The sequence below is a fragment of the Solanum tuberosum genome, unplaced genomic scaffold (assembly GCF_000226075.1).
Source record: "Solanum tuberosum cultivar DM 1-3 516 R44 unplaced genomic scaffold, SolTub_3.0 scf00261, whole genome shotgun sequence".
NCBI lineage: Eukaryota > Viridiplantae > Streptophyta > Magnoliopsida > Solanales > Solanaceae > Solanum > Solanum tuberosum.
The window spans coordinates 692,863-710,720 of NW_006239185.1; the positions used below are offsets into that span (position 1 = coordinate 692,863).

The window sequence follows — 17,858 nt, forward strand, 5'->3', positions numbered from 1 at the left end:
TTGTGAAAGGTGTATTTTGTGATGTATGTTGGTCGATCTATGTCATGTTTTGATCCGTATGAGTTAGTTTGTTGAGTCTAAATGAAGAGATTTTCACTAAGGAAATGGAATGGATTGAAAAGTCCATGTGGTTTCTTGAGGTTGTATGTCTCCTTCTACATAAGTGTCGTTTAGAGTTTGTGTCTCGCTTGAGGACAAACAACAAGTTTAAGTTGAGGGTGTTGATATACCACGAGTTTGCGGTAGTTTTGATGCATTTCACTTAGAAGTTGTGTGTCTCTAGGGCTATATTGTATTAGAATTAATGTTTTGTATCTAATGTTTGCAAGAAATAGGCTTAGATGCGGTTGATGAAGATGCGAGCTGAAATTTATTGAAGTACCACAACGGTGCCATCCGTGGACCGTAGGTACATCAACGGACCGTGGATGGGTAGTCGTAGGTCTTGGCCAATAGATGAGTTTCAGTAACTCAAACCACAGATTGCCAGGACGGACCGTAGCCCAGTCCATGGTCCGTAGGTGTTGTATCATAGGTGCACCATCAGGGAAGTCTGACAAGTGTGGAACCACGGAGCAAGACGACAGATCATAGGTCGACCCACGATCCGTCCTGCATAACCGTCGATGAAGATCAGAAAGTTGAAGGTTCTACTACCTGATGAAATTGTCTTAGTGTTGAGCCACAGAGGGGACCTATGGACCGTAGGTCGACCCACGGTCCATAGGTCGAACCGTCAACTGAAACCGTGTCCCAGCCTATTATTTCCTTATTTTATTTCCTTTTTATTTAGGAGATGTTTTCTATAATTATGAGTGATAAACCTCGTTTTGGGGGTTAGACATTGGATACTTTTAGTTTTTGGTGTTTTGTTGGAATTAATTTGCAAACTTTAGCAAGTTGATTTCCGAATTTCGTTTTATAAGATTTTCACTTTGAAATTCAATGGGAGATTTTGGGTTTCTTCTACTCTAATTGTAAGCTCATGAATTCTTTTTATCAAAACATGAATTGTGTTCTTTCAAGCATTAGTAGCTAAATCCACAACTAGGGTTGTGGGAACCATGAGCAATTAACAACGTATAAATAATAATTAAGTAGTTCTTGAATAGGGTTTATGCATGTATTGGTAATTCTTTCGCTTAGAAGTTTTTTTAATGGTTGCAAATGTTAGAACTCGTCTCGTTCCTACTTGCCGGACCAAGGAGTAATGAATGAGGAAAGAATTAACAATAGAGATTTAGTGGATGTTATCTAATAGTCTAATGTCAATTGGTGCAAGGGTTAAATCTAAGACATACATTGATGTGATGTCTAATCTGGGGTAAAGGTAAGGATAGGAAAAGTATACACTCGTAGCCGGACTAAGGTGCGTAGTGAAATTCCCTATTTGGAGGACCAATCACTTAGAGATACCTAACTTACCAACTTTGCATGTAAAACACTAGGAAATGATTACTATTATTAGGATTACCGCGTTAAGAGCTTGTGGGGAACACATACACCCTAGTTTCTCTCTCATACTGATAACTTAAAGTTTGAATCTTGCTCACTTGTTACTTAATCAACAATCGATTATTTGCTTACAACCCCCCCCCCCTCATTTATTTACTTGTCTCGAAAATAGTTTGACTAAACGGATATAATAGTGAGTTAAGTTTAAGTCTGAACAATATTCTTTGTGGGATCGACCCCAACCTACAAGTTGGGTTCTTTATTTGACGAGATCGCTTATACTTCTTTAATAGAGGTGTAATTTGAGCATAACAGCCTAAGACAAGGAGAGAATATAATGTATCACGAAGGTCTGGGCTAGTAACCTACAAAAATGTAGAAGCAAGGGGTGAGTACCAAACCACACGGTACTCGGCAAGTAAACTTCTAAACACAAGCTAAGAGAACAGAATACAGGTACTCATTACACCCGAACCAAATCTCCACAACTAAAACCTGCATAAAACCAGTCCAACCTAACAGTTCACAATTTACATAGCACACAACTCAATAACAACATTCTGACAATTACATATCCTCAACAACAAGCTCAATATTCATCAATAACTACCTCCATAACTACAACCTGCATAAAGTCAGTCCAACCTAACAATTCACAATTTACATAGCACACAACTCAACAACACTCTAACAATTACATATCTTCAACAACAAGCTCATTATTCATCAATCACATGTTCCACAGAATGACACTCACAAGATCATCAAAATACAACATCAAGTTCACTAATGATAAAGACGTGCAATGTAATGAAATGCAATGTCAAGTATAGTAATGCATGTCTGACCTAGTGATACACACCCGGTGTCGCTCAGTCCGGGACCCATGGAGGACATATGTCCATGCATCCGTCGTGGCATGAGACACAACCCTCGATAAGAAAATCCGTCGTGGCATGCGACACGTCTCTCGATAATAGTATTTGTCGCAGCGTGCAACACGTTCCTTGATAATAGTATGCGACGCGGCGTGCGACACATCCCTCGAAATGGTACACCCTTTTTAATTTCTTATTCTTCATCAATTCACATAACACTTATCAAAATCATGTGTCAGAATCACTGCAAATGACATGTTCACATAAATAATGAGGAGATGCCCATTTTCATAATAATGCATAATTAACAGCAACACAATCGTGATACAACATCAACAATGAGCCAATAAGCCTTTCAAACCATTCTCAACACATCACACACCAATAATTAATCACAATGCCTTTTATTACCCGTTTTTCATCATTAGAAATATTCAATATGGACAAGTCAACCCATCACCAAGTCCCATTACTCCCTAACACATACCACAAGGAAATACACGATTCTTTACACTTAACAAGGATTTAGAAATTCACTTGCCTCAAATAATCGAACAATCACTCTGGGACTTATATCTCTTTCGTTGGACTTCCAAATCAATACAATCTATTCTAAAAAATAATCACAATAAGATTCCAAAACTAACAACACCCAGTTTACTTTGTCTCTTGTCTAGACCCAAAAACACACCCCAAATCTATAATCAATTTCCTAATCCTGATACAAAATAACAATTCAACCCTCATATTTCCAAATTTTCAAATCAACGATTAAGTTCCAGCTCCTCTGATATCATAAATCTAGTAATATTTATATAATACAATACACATGATATTTAATTATCTATCTCAACATGTCAAAAACTTTATTTATAATATTATAACTTTAAGAAAATAACACGTTACAATTGACCAACGTCATATTATGAAACAATTCTGGGGAAACTAGCCCTTTCTCCACCTTAGACCAAACAACCTACATTTATATGTTTCAATTCCCTTCACCACTAATTAATTGATTATCTTAATTAATTAAAAATTATTTAGCCATTATTACATAATGATTGACCACAAATTTCTTCCATTCCAACTCAGAACATACGTACATAGAGTTGTAGAATTAAATTTGCAATATTCAAACTTTCAACTCTCTTCACAATCAATTATAATAACAATAAAATAATAATAATAATAGTAATAATTTAACCTCTAATAATATATCCAAAGTCATTGGTTGAGGTGTGATTAATGCTTACATGTTGCGGGTTGGCCACCGATCTGGTTTGTGCCGTCTTCGGCTTCCGGGTTTCATCTTCTTCTTTCTTTTTTCCTCTTAAGTTTATATAATTTAAAATTATTTAAACCTACTAATTTATTTTCATATATGGGCTAAATAGTATAGGATTTTAAATAAATTATGGACTTATCCCATTAGCCACCAACTAAAATTAATTATTTAAAATCAACCATCAACTAAATAATCATAATTAACAAAACTGCTCCAAATCTCTTTTGGAAATCTCAGTTACGTCCTCTTTTAAATGTGAAAACATTTACTCTTGGGAATACTTAGTTCCCATATATTCATTTTGAAAAATAAGCTCAACTCTACTCTTTCTCAAACTCAAATGCTCAAGTCTTAAAACAAGTTTAGAAAAAAATTGTTAAAGACTACTCGAAATAGGGTTCATGCCAAATTATGGACGTGAACGACTCAATTCAGGGTTTTCAATAACCATACAATAAAACTCAATACTTGGAACTCAACAACTTCAGAACTCAAGAACTGCAATGATAATACTCATTTCAAGAATGCTCAACTCATAAGGTTCAAGAGAAATTATGAGCATGAACAACTCAACTCAAGGACTTCATGAGACTAATCATCTCAAGAATGCTCAACTCATAAAGTTCATGCGAAATTATGGGCATGAACAACTCAACTCAAGGACTTCATGGGTAACATATAATAATCCCATGATTAGGAATATAATCTGAAAAGGGTTAGGAACTCAATACTCAAGCCTTGGAACTTGAAGATACTACTCCTCTCGAAGATTCTCAATTTATGAAGTTCATGCGGAATTTATGGGCATGAGTGACTCGACTCGAGGGTCTACATAACATTATGGAACTCATGTATACAACTCTTCTCATCCTCATACTTACTTCCTCAAAACATAGCTCAAATCTATAGTTGATCTCAAAGGATTAAATATTGAACTCAAAGACCTTCTTGAACTCTACTCTTAACTCTTTCTTGAATTAGAATTATGATTTCAAGAGTTATGATTCATGATATGAACGATCTCATGATGTGTCACGACCCAGGGGTGCCCCCTAGACGTAACATGACGTACTCGACCCCGAAGGGTCTAATACAAGCCCTTAGCATCATCATAACATACGATCATAGAAAAGTAGGGGAAATTTGAAACTTTCTTTAAAACATTCAATCTAAAACATTTCATAAAAGCGGAAGTCTTTACTAATACCTTTGTCTCAAACAATCTATGAATAACATGAATAAAAGTCTTGAGACGCAGCCCATAAAACGTCTAAAACATAAGAAATGACATGAAAGGAACATAGTGGGTTTGTCCTCAAAGCTAGGAGGACTCACCAATTTTTAAGTCTTCAAATGCTTTAGAAACTTAGCCTCCAAAGCAATTCAATCTCCAGCACCCTACATTTGATTAGAATATAGGCTATATGCGTTAGAACAAAATGTACCAAGTATGAAAGCTAACATACCAACATAAAACATCTCAAAATGGTTAGTCAACATAAGACATACATAAATTCATACTCCAACCATTAGTCTTTCATATTTCAGAGACCTACTCCACAAGCCACCTCCAAGCATACTTGTGCAAGGCAAGGATAGCATCCCATAATACTATCATGGCTAAGTACCTCTCTTTGGTCATTCTTGGTCGTAGTCCACCTTCATAGTCAAGACCTAGGTTTTCATATAATAAGAGTACTTATACCCCTAAGCAATCTCAAGGAACACTTGTGCAATGCATGTGGGGAATCCCATAATACCACACACACTAAGCATATCTTGAAGTCACTCTATTCATAGTTACCATCTCTAGGTGTCACTATTGACCTACTTCATATTGACAAGGAACTATCATCTTAAGTCAATCATGTCATGGAAGGCAACTATAGGAACAAACCAAGCTAGGCATACATCACATAAGAAGACACTTCGTAAGTAGCTTCAAGTCATACTTGTGCCATGTATGAATGGCATCCCGTACTACCACTCACACTAAGTACTCATTTTAGACTAGCTTACTCAATAGTAACTATTTATCATTCTAGATTATCAAAGAATAGCATACTACTATGCTAGACCTAACTACCATGGAAAAAACCTTACCATGCCATCCAAGCTATGCTAGGAAGGATACAAGTATACCAACCTAGCTACCATGCATTCATTCAATAGGATGTAGGCTACCCTTAGGGGAGTATGAATCCTCAATCCTAAGCTATACTTAGGAGAGTGTGGTGTCTCAATCCTAAGCTACCATGAAATGGTCTTGGCCTAACCAAGTCAAGCTGCAATGAACTGCATTGTAACAATGCTAGTTCGAGCTACTCATAGGAGAGTATAGATCCTCAATCCTAGGCTACCATGCCTACACTAATTCAAGTTACCATGAAAAGCATCCTACCAATGCTAGTTCAAGCTAACCTTAGGAGAGCTTAATTCCTCAAATCCCAATCTACCATGAGATCTCCCATCCCAAGATACCATGAGATCTACCATCCCAAGCTACCATGAGATCTACCATCCCAAGATACATAATTTAACTATCCATGAAGGAATCATAAGACTCAACCTCAAGCTATTCTATTCTAACAAGCATGATTCATTTTAGATAATTCGCCTTTCACCCTAGCATCATTCTATGTTAGAAGACCTTTCACATTCTACATACATGCAAGCTATCTCATCATATTTGACTTAGTCTTTAAGCCCTAGTGATCAACATTATGACTTCAATCCCTGCACTCAAGTTTTATTCCACAATCATCATACTAGTCTAGATCACAAGACACATTAGCCCTTTGCCTTAGTCATAGGCAATTCTAAGCATAATTCATCATCGAGTCCCAATTTCAATCACTATAATTCATGTTCTATTATACATGAATAATCCTAGTTCAATTCATGATTTCATATTCCCATTCTTGGACAAGTTCTATACATGATAACAACCCAAGAGAATCTGGCATTAATCATCAATTTCTCATCCAACCATAAAGCCACATACTTTGAAGATTAGGGTTAACCGAGGAATTAACATAAATTCTTCATAATATCATGAATCAACAATAAATTAATCATATATGAATAGTATCCAACCCTTTGGAATCATACTCACCTAAAACCCATACATTGGAAGTAACCCTAGCTTGATTTGGGTTCTTCTTCAAAAATTTGGGGAAATTCTAGGGGACTCTATGGATGGAAGAACCCATATATGAAAAGCTAAACATACCTTTAATAAAATCCCTAAAGAAAGCTCCAACAATGGACTTTGCTCTTGACCCAAGCTTCAAGCTCTATCTCTTTCTTCAATGGAGGTTCTTCTTAGAGAGAGAAATATTCTATGGAGAGGATGAAGATGGGTTTTCTTTTGATTCTAGGTTGAATGATTTAAAATGAGGTAAACTTAGGTCTAATAAGCTTATGTAGTTGCTAGGAAAGGAATAGAATAAGGTAGTGTCAACTTTGGTAAAGAACTAAGGACCCTAAACATTTTAACTTAAAATTTACTAACCTTCCCGTCCTTGCTCGCCCTTTGCACCTTCATGGCTCGCCAAGGGCACTAGGCTACTCACCAAGTGGACCCTTGGCTCACCCATTTTTCCAGCAAGGTCCAAAATGGGTCAGTTTCACTAGGCAATCTAGGGGTATTTTGGGAGATTCGCCAAGTATGTTGGCGAGCTATGAGTTAGCTTGCCCTTTGTTCCAGAATCAAGGACAAAGGGACTGCCCACTAGGCGCCCTTAGGTGCCCTTTGGTGCATCGCCAAGCGACTTGGGCGACCAAGATGCCCCATCTCCAACAAGTCACCTAGGAGGACAAGTTCTATTTCACACTACCTTGATATCTTAGGCCCTTGCAACCCTATACCATTCCATAGATTGTCTTCTAAACTACGGGGTCTAACACCCAACTTGACATTCAAGTACTAAGCCTCTCATTCAAAGTACGAAAAGCCTCATCTACGACTCTATTTCACATACATCAAACCTTAGAACCCTAGCTTGTGGTTATAGTTTGGTCTACTAGTTTCCTAGGTGTTACAATATCTCCTCTTTGGGAACATTCCTCCTCGAATGACCTTTCCAAACACTTCTTAAAGGAAACAACTCTAGACTAGCATCCCAAAATCCATTAACTACATCTAAATGCACACAATCAAGGAGTAAGACTTCATCTCCAAGCTAAACATACTCGATGCAACACAGGGGAATGGGAACTACATCTACCAACCCAACATGTATGAAATTCTATATCAATTCATTTTCAAGGAGGAACTAACATCTCCTAGCTACAACATGAGGCAAAACAAAGTATGTAAGTCATATCTAACAAGACCTGGGCCTTTTCATGAACATGCATATGAGGGAATCATAGCAACACATAATCCCATAATAACCTTATTAGGTAGACACACTATCTCCCCCTTGGGAGAAAACCCACACATGCTTTCTAAACATCAATCGTAGAAAGGACAACATTAAGTCCAACATAACTAGTCATAAAAGACAAGAAATCTGGAAATATTCTAAAACATAAAAGAAGCACATACCGGAAAGGACATGAGGAGATCACTCTTAATCATCCTTGGATTGGAGAGCATAAAATCTATTCCTCTTTAGAGGCTCATCATCCCCACAACTAGAGGCAACTTGCTTACCCTCTCTTATAGTAGCCTTTGCCTTTGGGAAATCTTTCTTCATGTGGCCACTCTCACCACATCCATAACAACCATCTCTACCGGCTAAGCACTTACCCTCATGCCTCTTACCACATCTCGAACAAGTGGGCCATAGGGACTCACTACCTTTCCCTTGTGACCTAGGGGTAGACACCCTCTCATCCTTATACTTAGGAGCATTAGAATAGCCTTGTCCGGAAAACTTTTGTCGATTCTTAGAACGACCATGTCTCTCGGACCCATCATTATCCACCCTAGACCTCTTTTTCTCCCTAGCCCTCTCCTTTTTGAGTTTTGACTCTTCTATCTATTGGGAAAACACCATAAGGCATGAGATATGCATTTCATTAATAAGCATTGCCATACGAAATTCTTATTCTACCAAATCGGACACCCCCGTCATGAACCTATTCATCAAATCCCTTGGACTTGCTACCAAAGATGGAGCATACTTAGACAAAAGAGTGAACTTCTAGGCATACTCATTGACACTCATGTTGCCTTGCTTAAGATTTATGAACTCTTCCAACTTAGCCTCCCTCAACTCCTAAAGAAAGAACCTATCTAGAAATGCCAACTTAAAAGTTTCCCACTCTATAGGGCCCGCCTCTACCGGCCTAGTATCTTTCCATTGCTCATACCAGATTTGGGCAACAACTTTCAATTGGTAAGCGGCTAGCTCCACTTTCTCTCTGAAAGTTACCCTCATGATGGCAAGAGTCTTATAAACCTCATTTATGAACCCATTTGGATGCTCCTCCACCTTGGAGCCACTAAACTCCGGAGGGTTCATCCTCAAGAACTCGTTAATCCTATAAGCACCCATTCCCCCTATAGGGTTTGTCGGAACCACCACTTCTCTATTGGCTTATGCCGTCAAAGCTCCAGCCAATAATTGCATAGAAGCCCTAAACTCCGCTAGAGTGACATTCCCAATTGGAGGGCCATTAGGAATTTAGGAGGAGGTTGATGTGGAGCTTGGGGAGGAATCTTTTGGTCCCTAATGTCTTCCCCTTCTCTCCTAGCATTTGCCCTTGTATTAGCCATACCCTAAAAAACCAAAGGCACAGATTAGAAAAAGGGCCTACTAAAGCCAAAATCTATGGCACGACTAAGAGAATGAATAAGTTAGACTTTTCCTAAGCATCCAATAGGCTCCTATTCATAAATGTGTCGCGACTCACACCCATTAATAAGACTCTACTTAGACGTGGTTTGAGACATCCTAAAACTTATCCCAAATCCTTATGCTCTGATACCAAGTTTGTCACGACCCAGAGGTACCCCCTAGACGTAACATGGCGTACTCGACCCTGAAGGGGTCCAATACAAGCCCTTAGCGTCATCATAACATACGATCATAGAAAATTAGGGGAAATTTGAAACTTTATTTAAAACATTCAATCTAAAACATTTCATAAAAGCGGAAGTCTTTACAAAAAGCTTTTTTAGCGTCATCATAACATACGATCATAGAAAATTAGGGGAAATTTGAAACTTTATTTAAAACATTCAATCTAAAACATTTCATAAAAGCGGAAGTCTTTACAAAAAGCTTTTTCTCAAACCATCTATGAATAACATGAATAAAAGTCTTGTGACGCAGCCCATAAAAAGTCTAAAACATAAGAAATCACATAAAAGGAACATAGTGGGTTTGTCCTCGAAGCTATGAGGACTCACCAATTCTTCAAGTCTTCAAACGCCTTAGAAACCTAGCCTCCAAAGCAACTCAATCTCCAACGCCCTACATTTGATTAGAATGTAGGCAATATGTGTTAGTACAAAATGTACCAAGTATGAAAGCTAATATACCAACATAAAACATCTCAAAATGGTTAGTAAACATAAGACATACATAAATTCATAATCCAACAATAATTCTTTCATATTGAAGAAAACTATTGCACAAGCCACCTCTAAGCATACTTGTGCAAGGCAAGGATAGCATCCCATAATACTATCCAAGCTAAGTACCTCTCTTTGGTCATTCTTGGTCGTAGTTCACCTTCATAGTCAAGACCTAGGTTTTCATATCATAAGAGCACTTATACCCCTAAGCAATACTACCTAAGCTAAGTACCTTTCTTTGGTCATTCTTGGTCATAGTCCACCTTGATAGTCAAGACCTAGGTTTACACTCCTAAGTAGCCTTAAGGCACACTTGTGCAATGCATGTGCGGCATCCCATAATACCACACACACTAAGCATATCTTGAAGTCACACTATTCATATTTACCATCTCTAGGTGTCATTATTGACCTACTTCATATTGACAAGGAACTATCATCTTAAGTCAATCATGTCATGGAAGGCAACTATCCAAGCTAGGCATACATCACATAAGAGGACACTTCGTAACTAGCTTCAAGTCATACTTGTGCCATGTATGAATGGCATCCCATACTACCACTCACATTAAGTACTCCTTTTAGATTAGCTTACTCAATGCTAACTATTTATCATTCTATATTATCAAAGAATAGAATACTACTACGCTAGACCTAACTACCATGGAAAAAACCTTACCATGCCATCCAAGCTATCCTAGGAACGATACAAGTATACCAACCTAGCTACCATGCAATCATTCAATAGGATGCAAGCTACCCTTATGGGAGTATGAATCCTCAACCCTAAGCTATCCTTAGGAGAGTGTGGTGTCTCAATCCTAAGCTACCATGAAATGCTCTTGGCCTTACCAAGTCAAGCTGCCATGGAGTGCATTCTAACAATGCTAGATCAAGCTACCCATAGGATAGTATAGATCCTCAATCCTAGGCTACCATGCCTATACTAATACATGCTACCATGAAAACCATCCTACCAATGCTATTTCAAGCTAACCTTAGAAGAGCTTAATTCCTCAAATCCCAAGCTACCATGAGATCTACCATCCGAAACTACCATAAGATCTACCATACCAAGCTACATAATTCAACTATCCATGAAGGAATCATAAGCCTCAACCTCAAGCTATTCTATTCTAACAATCATGATTCATTTTAGATAATTAGCCTTTCACCCTCGCATCATTCTATGTGAGAAGACCTTTCACATTCTACATACATGCAAGCTATCTCATCATATTAGACTTGCTCTTTAAGCCCTAGTGATCAACATTATGACTTCAAGCCCTAGTGATTAACATTATGACTTCAAGCCCTATATTCAAGATTTATTCCACAATCATCATACTAGTCTAGATCACAAGACACATTAGCCCTAAGCCTTAGTCATAGGAAATTCTAAGCATAATTCATCATAGAGTCCTAATTTCAATCACTATAATTCATGTTCAATCATACATGCATAATCCTAGTTCAATTCATGATTTCATATTCCCATTCTTTGACAAGTTCTATACATGATAACAACCCAAGAGAATATAGCAAGAATCATCAATTTCTCATCCAACCATAAAGCCACATACTTTGAAGATTAGGGTTTACCAATGGATTCACATAAATTCTTCATAATATCATGAATCAACACTAAATTAATCATATATGAGTAGTATCCGACCCTTTGGAATCATATCCACCTAAAACCCATACATTGGAAGTAACCCTAGCCTGATTTGGGTTCTTCTTCACAAATTAGGGGAAATTCAAGGGGACTCTATGAGTGGTAGAATCCATAGATGAAAAGCTAAACATACTTTTAATCAAATCCCTAAAGAAAGCTCTCAACAATGGACTTTGCTCTTCACCCAAGCTTCAAGCTCTATCTCCTTCTTCAATGGAGGTTCTTCTTAGAGAGAGAAATATTCTATGGAGAGGATGAAGATGGGTTTTCTTTTGATTCTAGGTTGAATGACTTAAAATGAGGTAAACTTAGGTCTAATAATCTTATATAGTTTCTAGGAAAGGAAAAAAATAAGGTAGGGTCAACTTTGGTAAAAAACTAAGGACCCTAAACGTTTTAACTTAAAATTTACTAACCTTCCCGTCCTTGCTCACCCTTTGCACCTTCATGACTCACCAAGGGCACTAGGCGACTCACCAAGTGGACCCTTGGCTCACCCATTTTTCCAGCAAGGTCCAGAATGGGTCAGTTTAACTAGGCGATTTAGGGGACTTTTGGGTTATTCACCAAGTAGGTTGGCGAGCTATGAGTTAGCTCACCCTTTGTTCCAGAATCAAGGACAACCGGACTGCCCACTAGGCGACCTTAGGTGCCCTTTGGCGTATCGCGAAGGGACTTGGGCGATCAAGCTGCCCCATCGCCAACAAGTCATCTAGGAGGACAAGTTCTCTTTCACTCTTCCTTGATATCTTAGGCCCTTGCAACCCTATACCATTCCATAGATAGTCTGCTAAACTACGGGGTCTAACACGCATCTTGACATTCAACTACTAATCCCCTCATTCAAAGTACGGAAAGTCTCATCTACGACTCTATTTCACATACACCAAACCTTAGAACCCTGGCTTGTGGCTCTAGTTTGGTCTACTAGTTTCCAAGGTGTTACATGATGATAATGTAGAATCATGAATACATTATCATACTCACTTGCTCAAGTCTTGAAACCAATTATTTGAAATGTAGAAGACTCCTAAAAAGACTCAGAGGGACTTTCTCAAAATGTACGGAAGAACTCTCAAGACTTAACTCTCAACTCTACCTTGAATTTGAATTTTGAATTCAAGGTTATGATTCATGTTATAAATGATTTCTTGGTGTTTAGAAGTAGTTTATAGTGATTAGAATCAAAGGGGAGTAAAGGTACCGTTTGAAAGAACTCAGACGGACTAAACGAAAAGCGGGTGAGGGCAGGTGACCCTGGCACACTGAGTGGCGCAGGGTGCCAGCCCATGAACTACAGACTCTCTCTTCTTGCGCAATGGTGGGGCGGCGCGCCAGCCCATTCCTAGAAGACCCCGACGAATTTCTTTGCTCATTTTCTCACCCTAGTTCGCATATATTCGAATGGTTTCTTCGCCACTCACTTGGATTCAATTACTCAACATAAGTACACACTAATCTACTCAATACAACCCTCAAAACACTCACTTTCATCTGAGGAATTCATCAAAACCCCAACAAAATAAGATTTAGAATGACACTTCAAGAACACTCATCAAGAAGTCTATATATCTTAACTTAAGGATGAAATTCGTAAAAGAATCTCATGATTGGAGTGTGGGTGAATAAACCCAACACTATGACAACTTATATACCTCAAAGAACTAGGTTCTTGGCGAAATCTTGAATTTCTTGAACGAAGGTTTTGATCCTTTCCTCTTTTATCGTATTTTCTCTTCTTGAACTCTCAACTAAAACTCTAAGTGTATATTAGTATTATAAAACTGAACCTAATCAGTTTAGACCCCTAAAATCTCACTAAAAATGAATTAAATCTAATTGGGTAAGAAAAAGACCGAAATACCTCTCACTATTTTCGGGTAACTTTTCTTAACTGGACAGCCTGACTTCAAAGGGTATATCTCTCTCATCCGAACTCAAAACATAGCAAACTCAATGGCGTTGGATAGATAATTCAAATACCTTTCATTGAAATTCTTATGGGTCATCTAACTTATCTTTAATGATTGTCATGGTTATTTGAAGTTGACCCAAAACCTAAAGGAATTTAGGAATGACTTGAATGAACTCTCTTTAGTTCTTTTTGGAACTCAAGGCGCTACATCTAGTGACCTTAACACTCAAAAAAATTTAAATTCCTTGGTAAAATCCTATTCACGACGAAAGATGGTTTGAGTTTTAGTTCAAAAACATTTCTGGGGTGTTACACTTGGAGTCTCATAATTAGGAGTCCAATGTTTCTTAGCCCTCCCTTTTATGACTTTGATTATATTGTTTTGATATGTTGACTAATTCTTATACATATTGACACAACTCTAAATTTGTGATATATTGATCTGTTGCTTCTTTTTTATTTTAATTTACTTCTGCGACACAATATATTTGTTCGTGAATTTAGTGGTGTGCTACAAACCCTTGGAAATACATTTAGAACAAATGATACAAAACAATTTCTTGAAAATAGTTTAACATCTTAAGTTTACTTATCCATATTCTTTTAGGTATTTTAAATTGGGAAGAAGGAAATTCACATTCATTTAGGCCTCTTAAGTTAAGGAAAATAAAACTTATAGTTTAGAACATAAGAAAAGAAAACTTATAGTTTAGAATTACCAAAGGAAGATTCGAAAAGGCAAAAATAATATTCACCTTTAAGTAAGAAAAAAAGGAAAACTCATCGATTGGAACTCCCAAATGAATTTGAGATTCGTTTAAAGGCTAAAATAATCACCTTTAGGAATTAAGGCTAAACTAATTACCATTTAGAATTATTTTTTAAGAAAATAAGTAGTGAAGTAGGTCTATATGTTTTTCAATAAATGTAACTATAGAATAAGTCCAAATAGCTAGACCTATTTTATATTCTTTACATCACCCCCTCTATGAAAAAATATATTTTCTATTATCACATTTCAAATATTGCTAAAATATTTCAATTTTTGAATATGCTACTTCAAGATTTTGGATATGACAAGAGGTTCAAAAAATACAAGGTACATACATATATATGTCATGCATATAAGGTATTAATCTTATATATATTTTTCACAGTTTCCTCTATTCATGACCTATTATTTTGTTATATATGTCATATTATTTTTCTCATATCTTCTATCCTTTTTACGTATATTATTTACTTTTTTTTTTATAAATCCTACATTTTAATATATATGTTATTTTTATTACATATGTGCCTATCATCATTTTCCCTACATGTAAATAAAATAATAAATTTCATATGTTTTAAACAAATACATATATATACTAGACTAGCTAAGATCACAAACTTTATATAATATTTTAACATTTAGTATCATTATTATTTATTTTTAGGAATTCTATTTTATGTATTTTGATTCAAATTATATATCACACATACTATTATATACTTATCCCGACTATTATCTTATTTTATTTTATTTTTCTTTACGTCTTAATTCTATATATAAATAAAACAACAAATTTTCATATCCTTTAAACTCAACATTTGTATATTTTGGATAAATTAATATAAGACACATCTATATTTTCCAACATATAAAATTGTCGTACATTTTAAGTGCATTTATCTATTTATTTGTCTATTTTACGGTAGGATAAATATACTACTATTTTATAGATATATATATGTCATACCTTATATTTTACTCTCTTTCTTAAACTAATAAAATTTACTTATCATGAATTTTAAAGCAAATAATTGGATAAATTTTCCTAATTATTTTTCGTAAATTAAGTTTAAGGACTATCTTCGGATAGGCTCTGAGGGATGCTTAATACCTTTCCCTCGAGTAACAAAAATACTTACTCAATATCTCATTGGTTTTCACAAATCAAATAGAGTATATGCTTACATATAAAAAATGGTTTTCCTAATATTTTCCTTAAAATTAGGTGGTGACTCTAAAACAAAACAATTTTAAAAATAAGAGTGGCAACCATGTTATGTTGTGAACTGTTTCGACTAGTTCGAAATAGGATGTGACCATGTTAACAAGGGCTTATAATGCTTTATATCATGTAAAAAAAAATTACTATTGTTCTGTCTGATTCATTCTATTACACTTAATTCTCAATAAAAACTTCATTCTCCTTTCGAAGCACAACCACTCAATTAAACAGTCATCACTACTAGAAATTTGACCTAATGAAACGCTTATTCGGCAACAATTTTACAACCGTGGCAATAGAGTATGTGTTGCCACAATTATGACCTTTGCCATATACCCTTAGAACAAATAGAGTAATTCTTAATATAAACCGTGGCATCATCTATATATTCACCGCTATAGATTATCTATGGCCACATACTTATTAACCGTGGCAAAATAACACCTGTGGCAACGGTTTGTTTAAGTGAAAAGTAAAACAAATTTGCCCAACCCGCGAATTTGATGTGTAAATAATTATTTCCCTCCACTAATTTCATTGACCCACACTTTTTTTATCTTAGTGAACAAAATGCATTCCAAAAACCTATTCCATTTCTCCAAAAAACCAAAACCAAAGCGATGAGTGCCGCCTGGTCTTCTTCTCCAATGTGAAGTGTTCATCTTCAGTGGTCTTCTTCTCCAAAAGTAGTCTTCTTCAAAATTAAGCTTTTGCATATAAAGGTGTACTATTTTTAAGGTGATTTCTAAGTCCTCATTGTCTCTATTTGGTTATACATGTACTATTTTCCAAAATCAAAAATTCCATTTAAGGGCTTCTAAAAAATCTTTAGAATAACAAATGGGTTTGTTGAAATGTATGTTATTTGTTCTGATTTAGGTCTGTTTGACATAATCCATTTGTAGTTTAGAATTTGTAACTCAAATTTTGTGAAGATTCAATAACTCTGTGAAAAATCATTGTGAAGTTGGGTTTAGTTTTTATGGAACAACTAATATTTTGTAGCTGATTTTGTCCTAGGGCTTTGAGTATTTTGATTTGCATTATGATTTTGGTCTCTCTATGTGAACTAAAAGATTTCATTGGTCTAAAGTTTGAAGTATTTTGATTTGCTTATCATTATGAATGTTGCCAAAGTATATTGATATAGCTACTGTCATAGATGATACATTAAGTTGAACAGAATATGTTTTCAACTGATGTGGAATATATATAAAACAATTGGTGAAAACTCCATTTTATTGGATTTTGGACGTTGAAACCTATTGCTCATGTTTTCTCTTTTAATTTTTTATAGTATGTACGTAATGACTGTCTAGTATGTTTATTTATGTGTTGGAAAAATTTCATGTTCCTAAGCTTCCATGTTCTGGAAAACCACAATGTATGCATCTGTTTCATTACTTTATGACCATTGTGATTTCTCTAGTTTTATAGCTGATCAGAGGTACGTTTTTGACATCTCTGTCCTCCAAGGTATAGAAACTTCACATTCCCTTCAAGTGGAACATTTTATTTTTGTTGCCGAAACTTTGCTAGCAGCTTGTTCTGAAAAGGCCAATGAAACGACCCCAAAAATGTCCGAAAATGTGCTTCGGAAACACCTAAAATTGTAATTTCCATATATCTCAAAATCCATGCATCATTTCGGAAATTCGACTTCATATTCTTATTCAGGGGGTCAAATTGAGTGGGAAATGAGTCTAACCCGAATTTTAGAACAACCGTATCAAAATTCGAAAATCGCAAAAAAATGCGATTTTGAGGGTCAACTTTAAAGGGGCATATCTCTCAGCACACAAGGAACTGGAAGGAGCTCAAACTATCAAAATTAAAGCTCTGTGAGTTAGCTTTCCAACGCAATTTGTTTCACCTCATTCCGAGTTAGGATGAAGGAGTTATGACCATTTTCGTAAAACCTGTCCGGCAGAAAATGCAAATTCCAGTAGCCGAAAACACTGTTCACCCGCCTCAATTTTTTTTCTAAGTGTTGGGACGTTTTTATAAAAAGGGGACATATCCATACTTAGTCATTTAACTTCAAAACATCCAAAAACTCTCTCAAAACCCCATGGAAGCTCAAGGTGAAAGATGGAGCTAGGGTGGATGGTGGCT

General features: G+C 36.2%; 1 protein-coding gene across 1 annotated transcript in view; it reads left to right on the forward strand.

The window, feature by feature from the left end:
• Positions 1-17,125: 17,125 nt before the first annotated feature.
• Positions 17,126-17,858, forward strand: part of LOC107062721 (uncharacterized) — a 4,870-nt gene continuing 4,137 nt past the window's right edge. The window contains exon 1 of the mRNA XM_015313681.1: positions 17,126-17,219. Within this exon, the coding sequence (XP_015169167.1) occupies positions 17,126-17,219 (94 nt within the window). The remainder of the gene's footprint in view (positions 17,220-17,858) is intronic.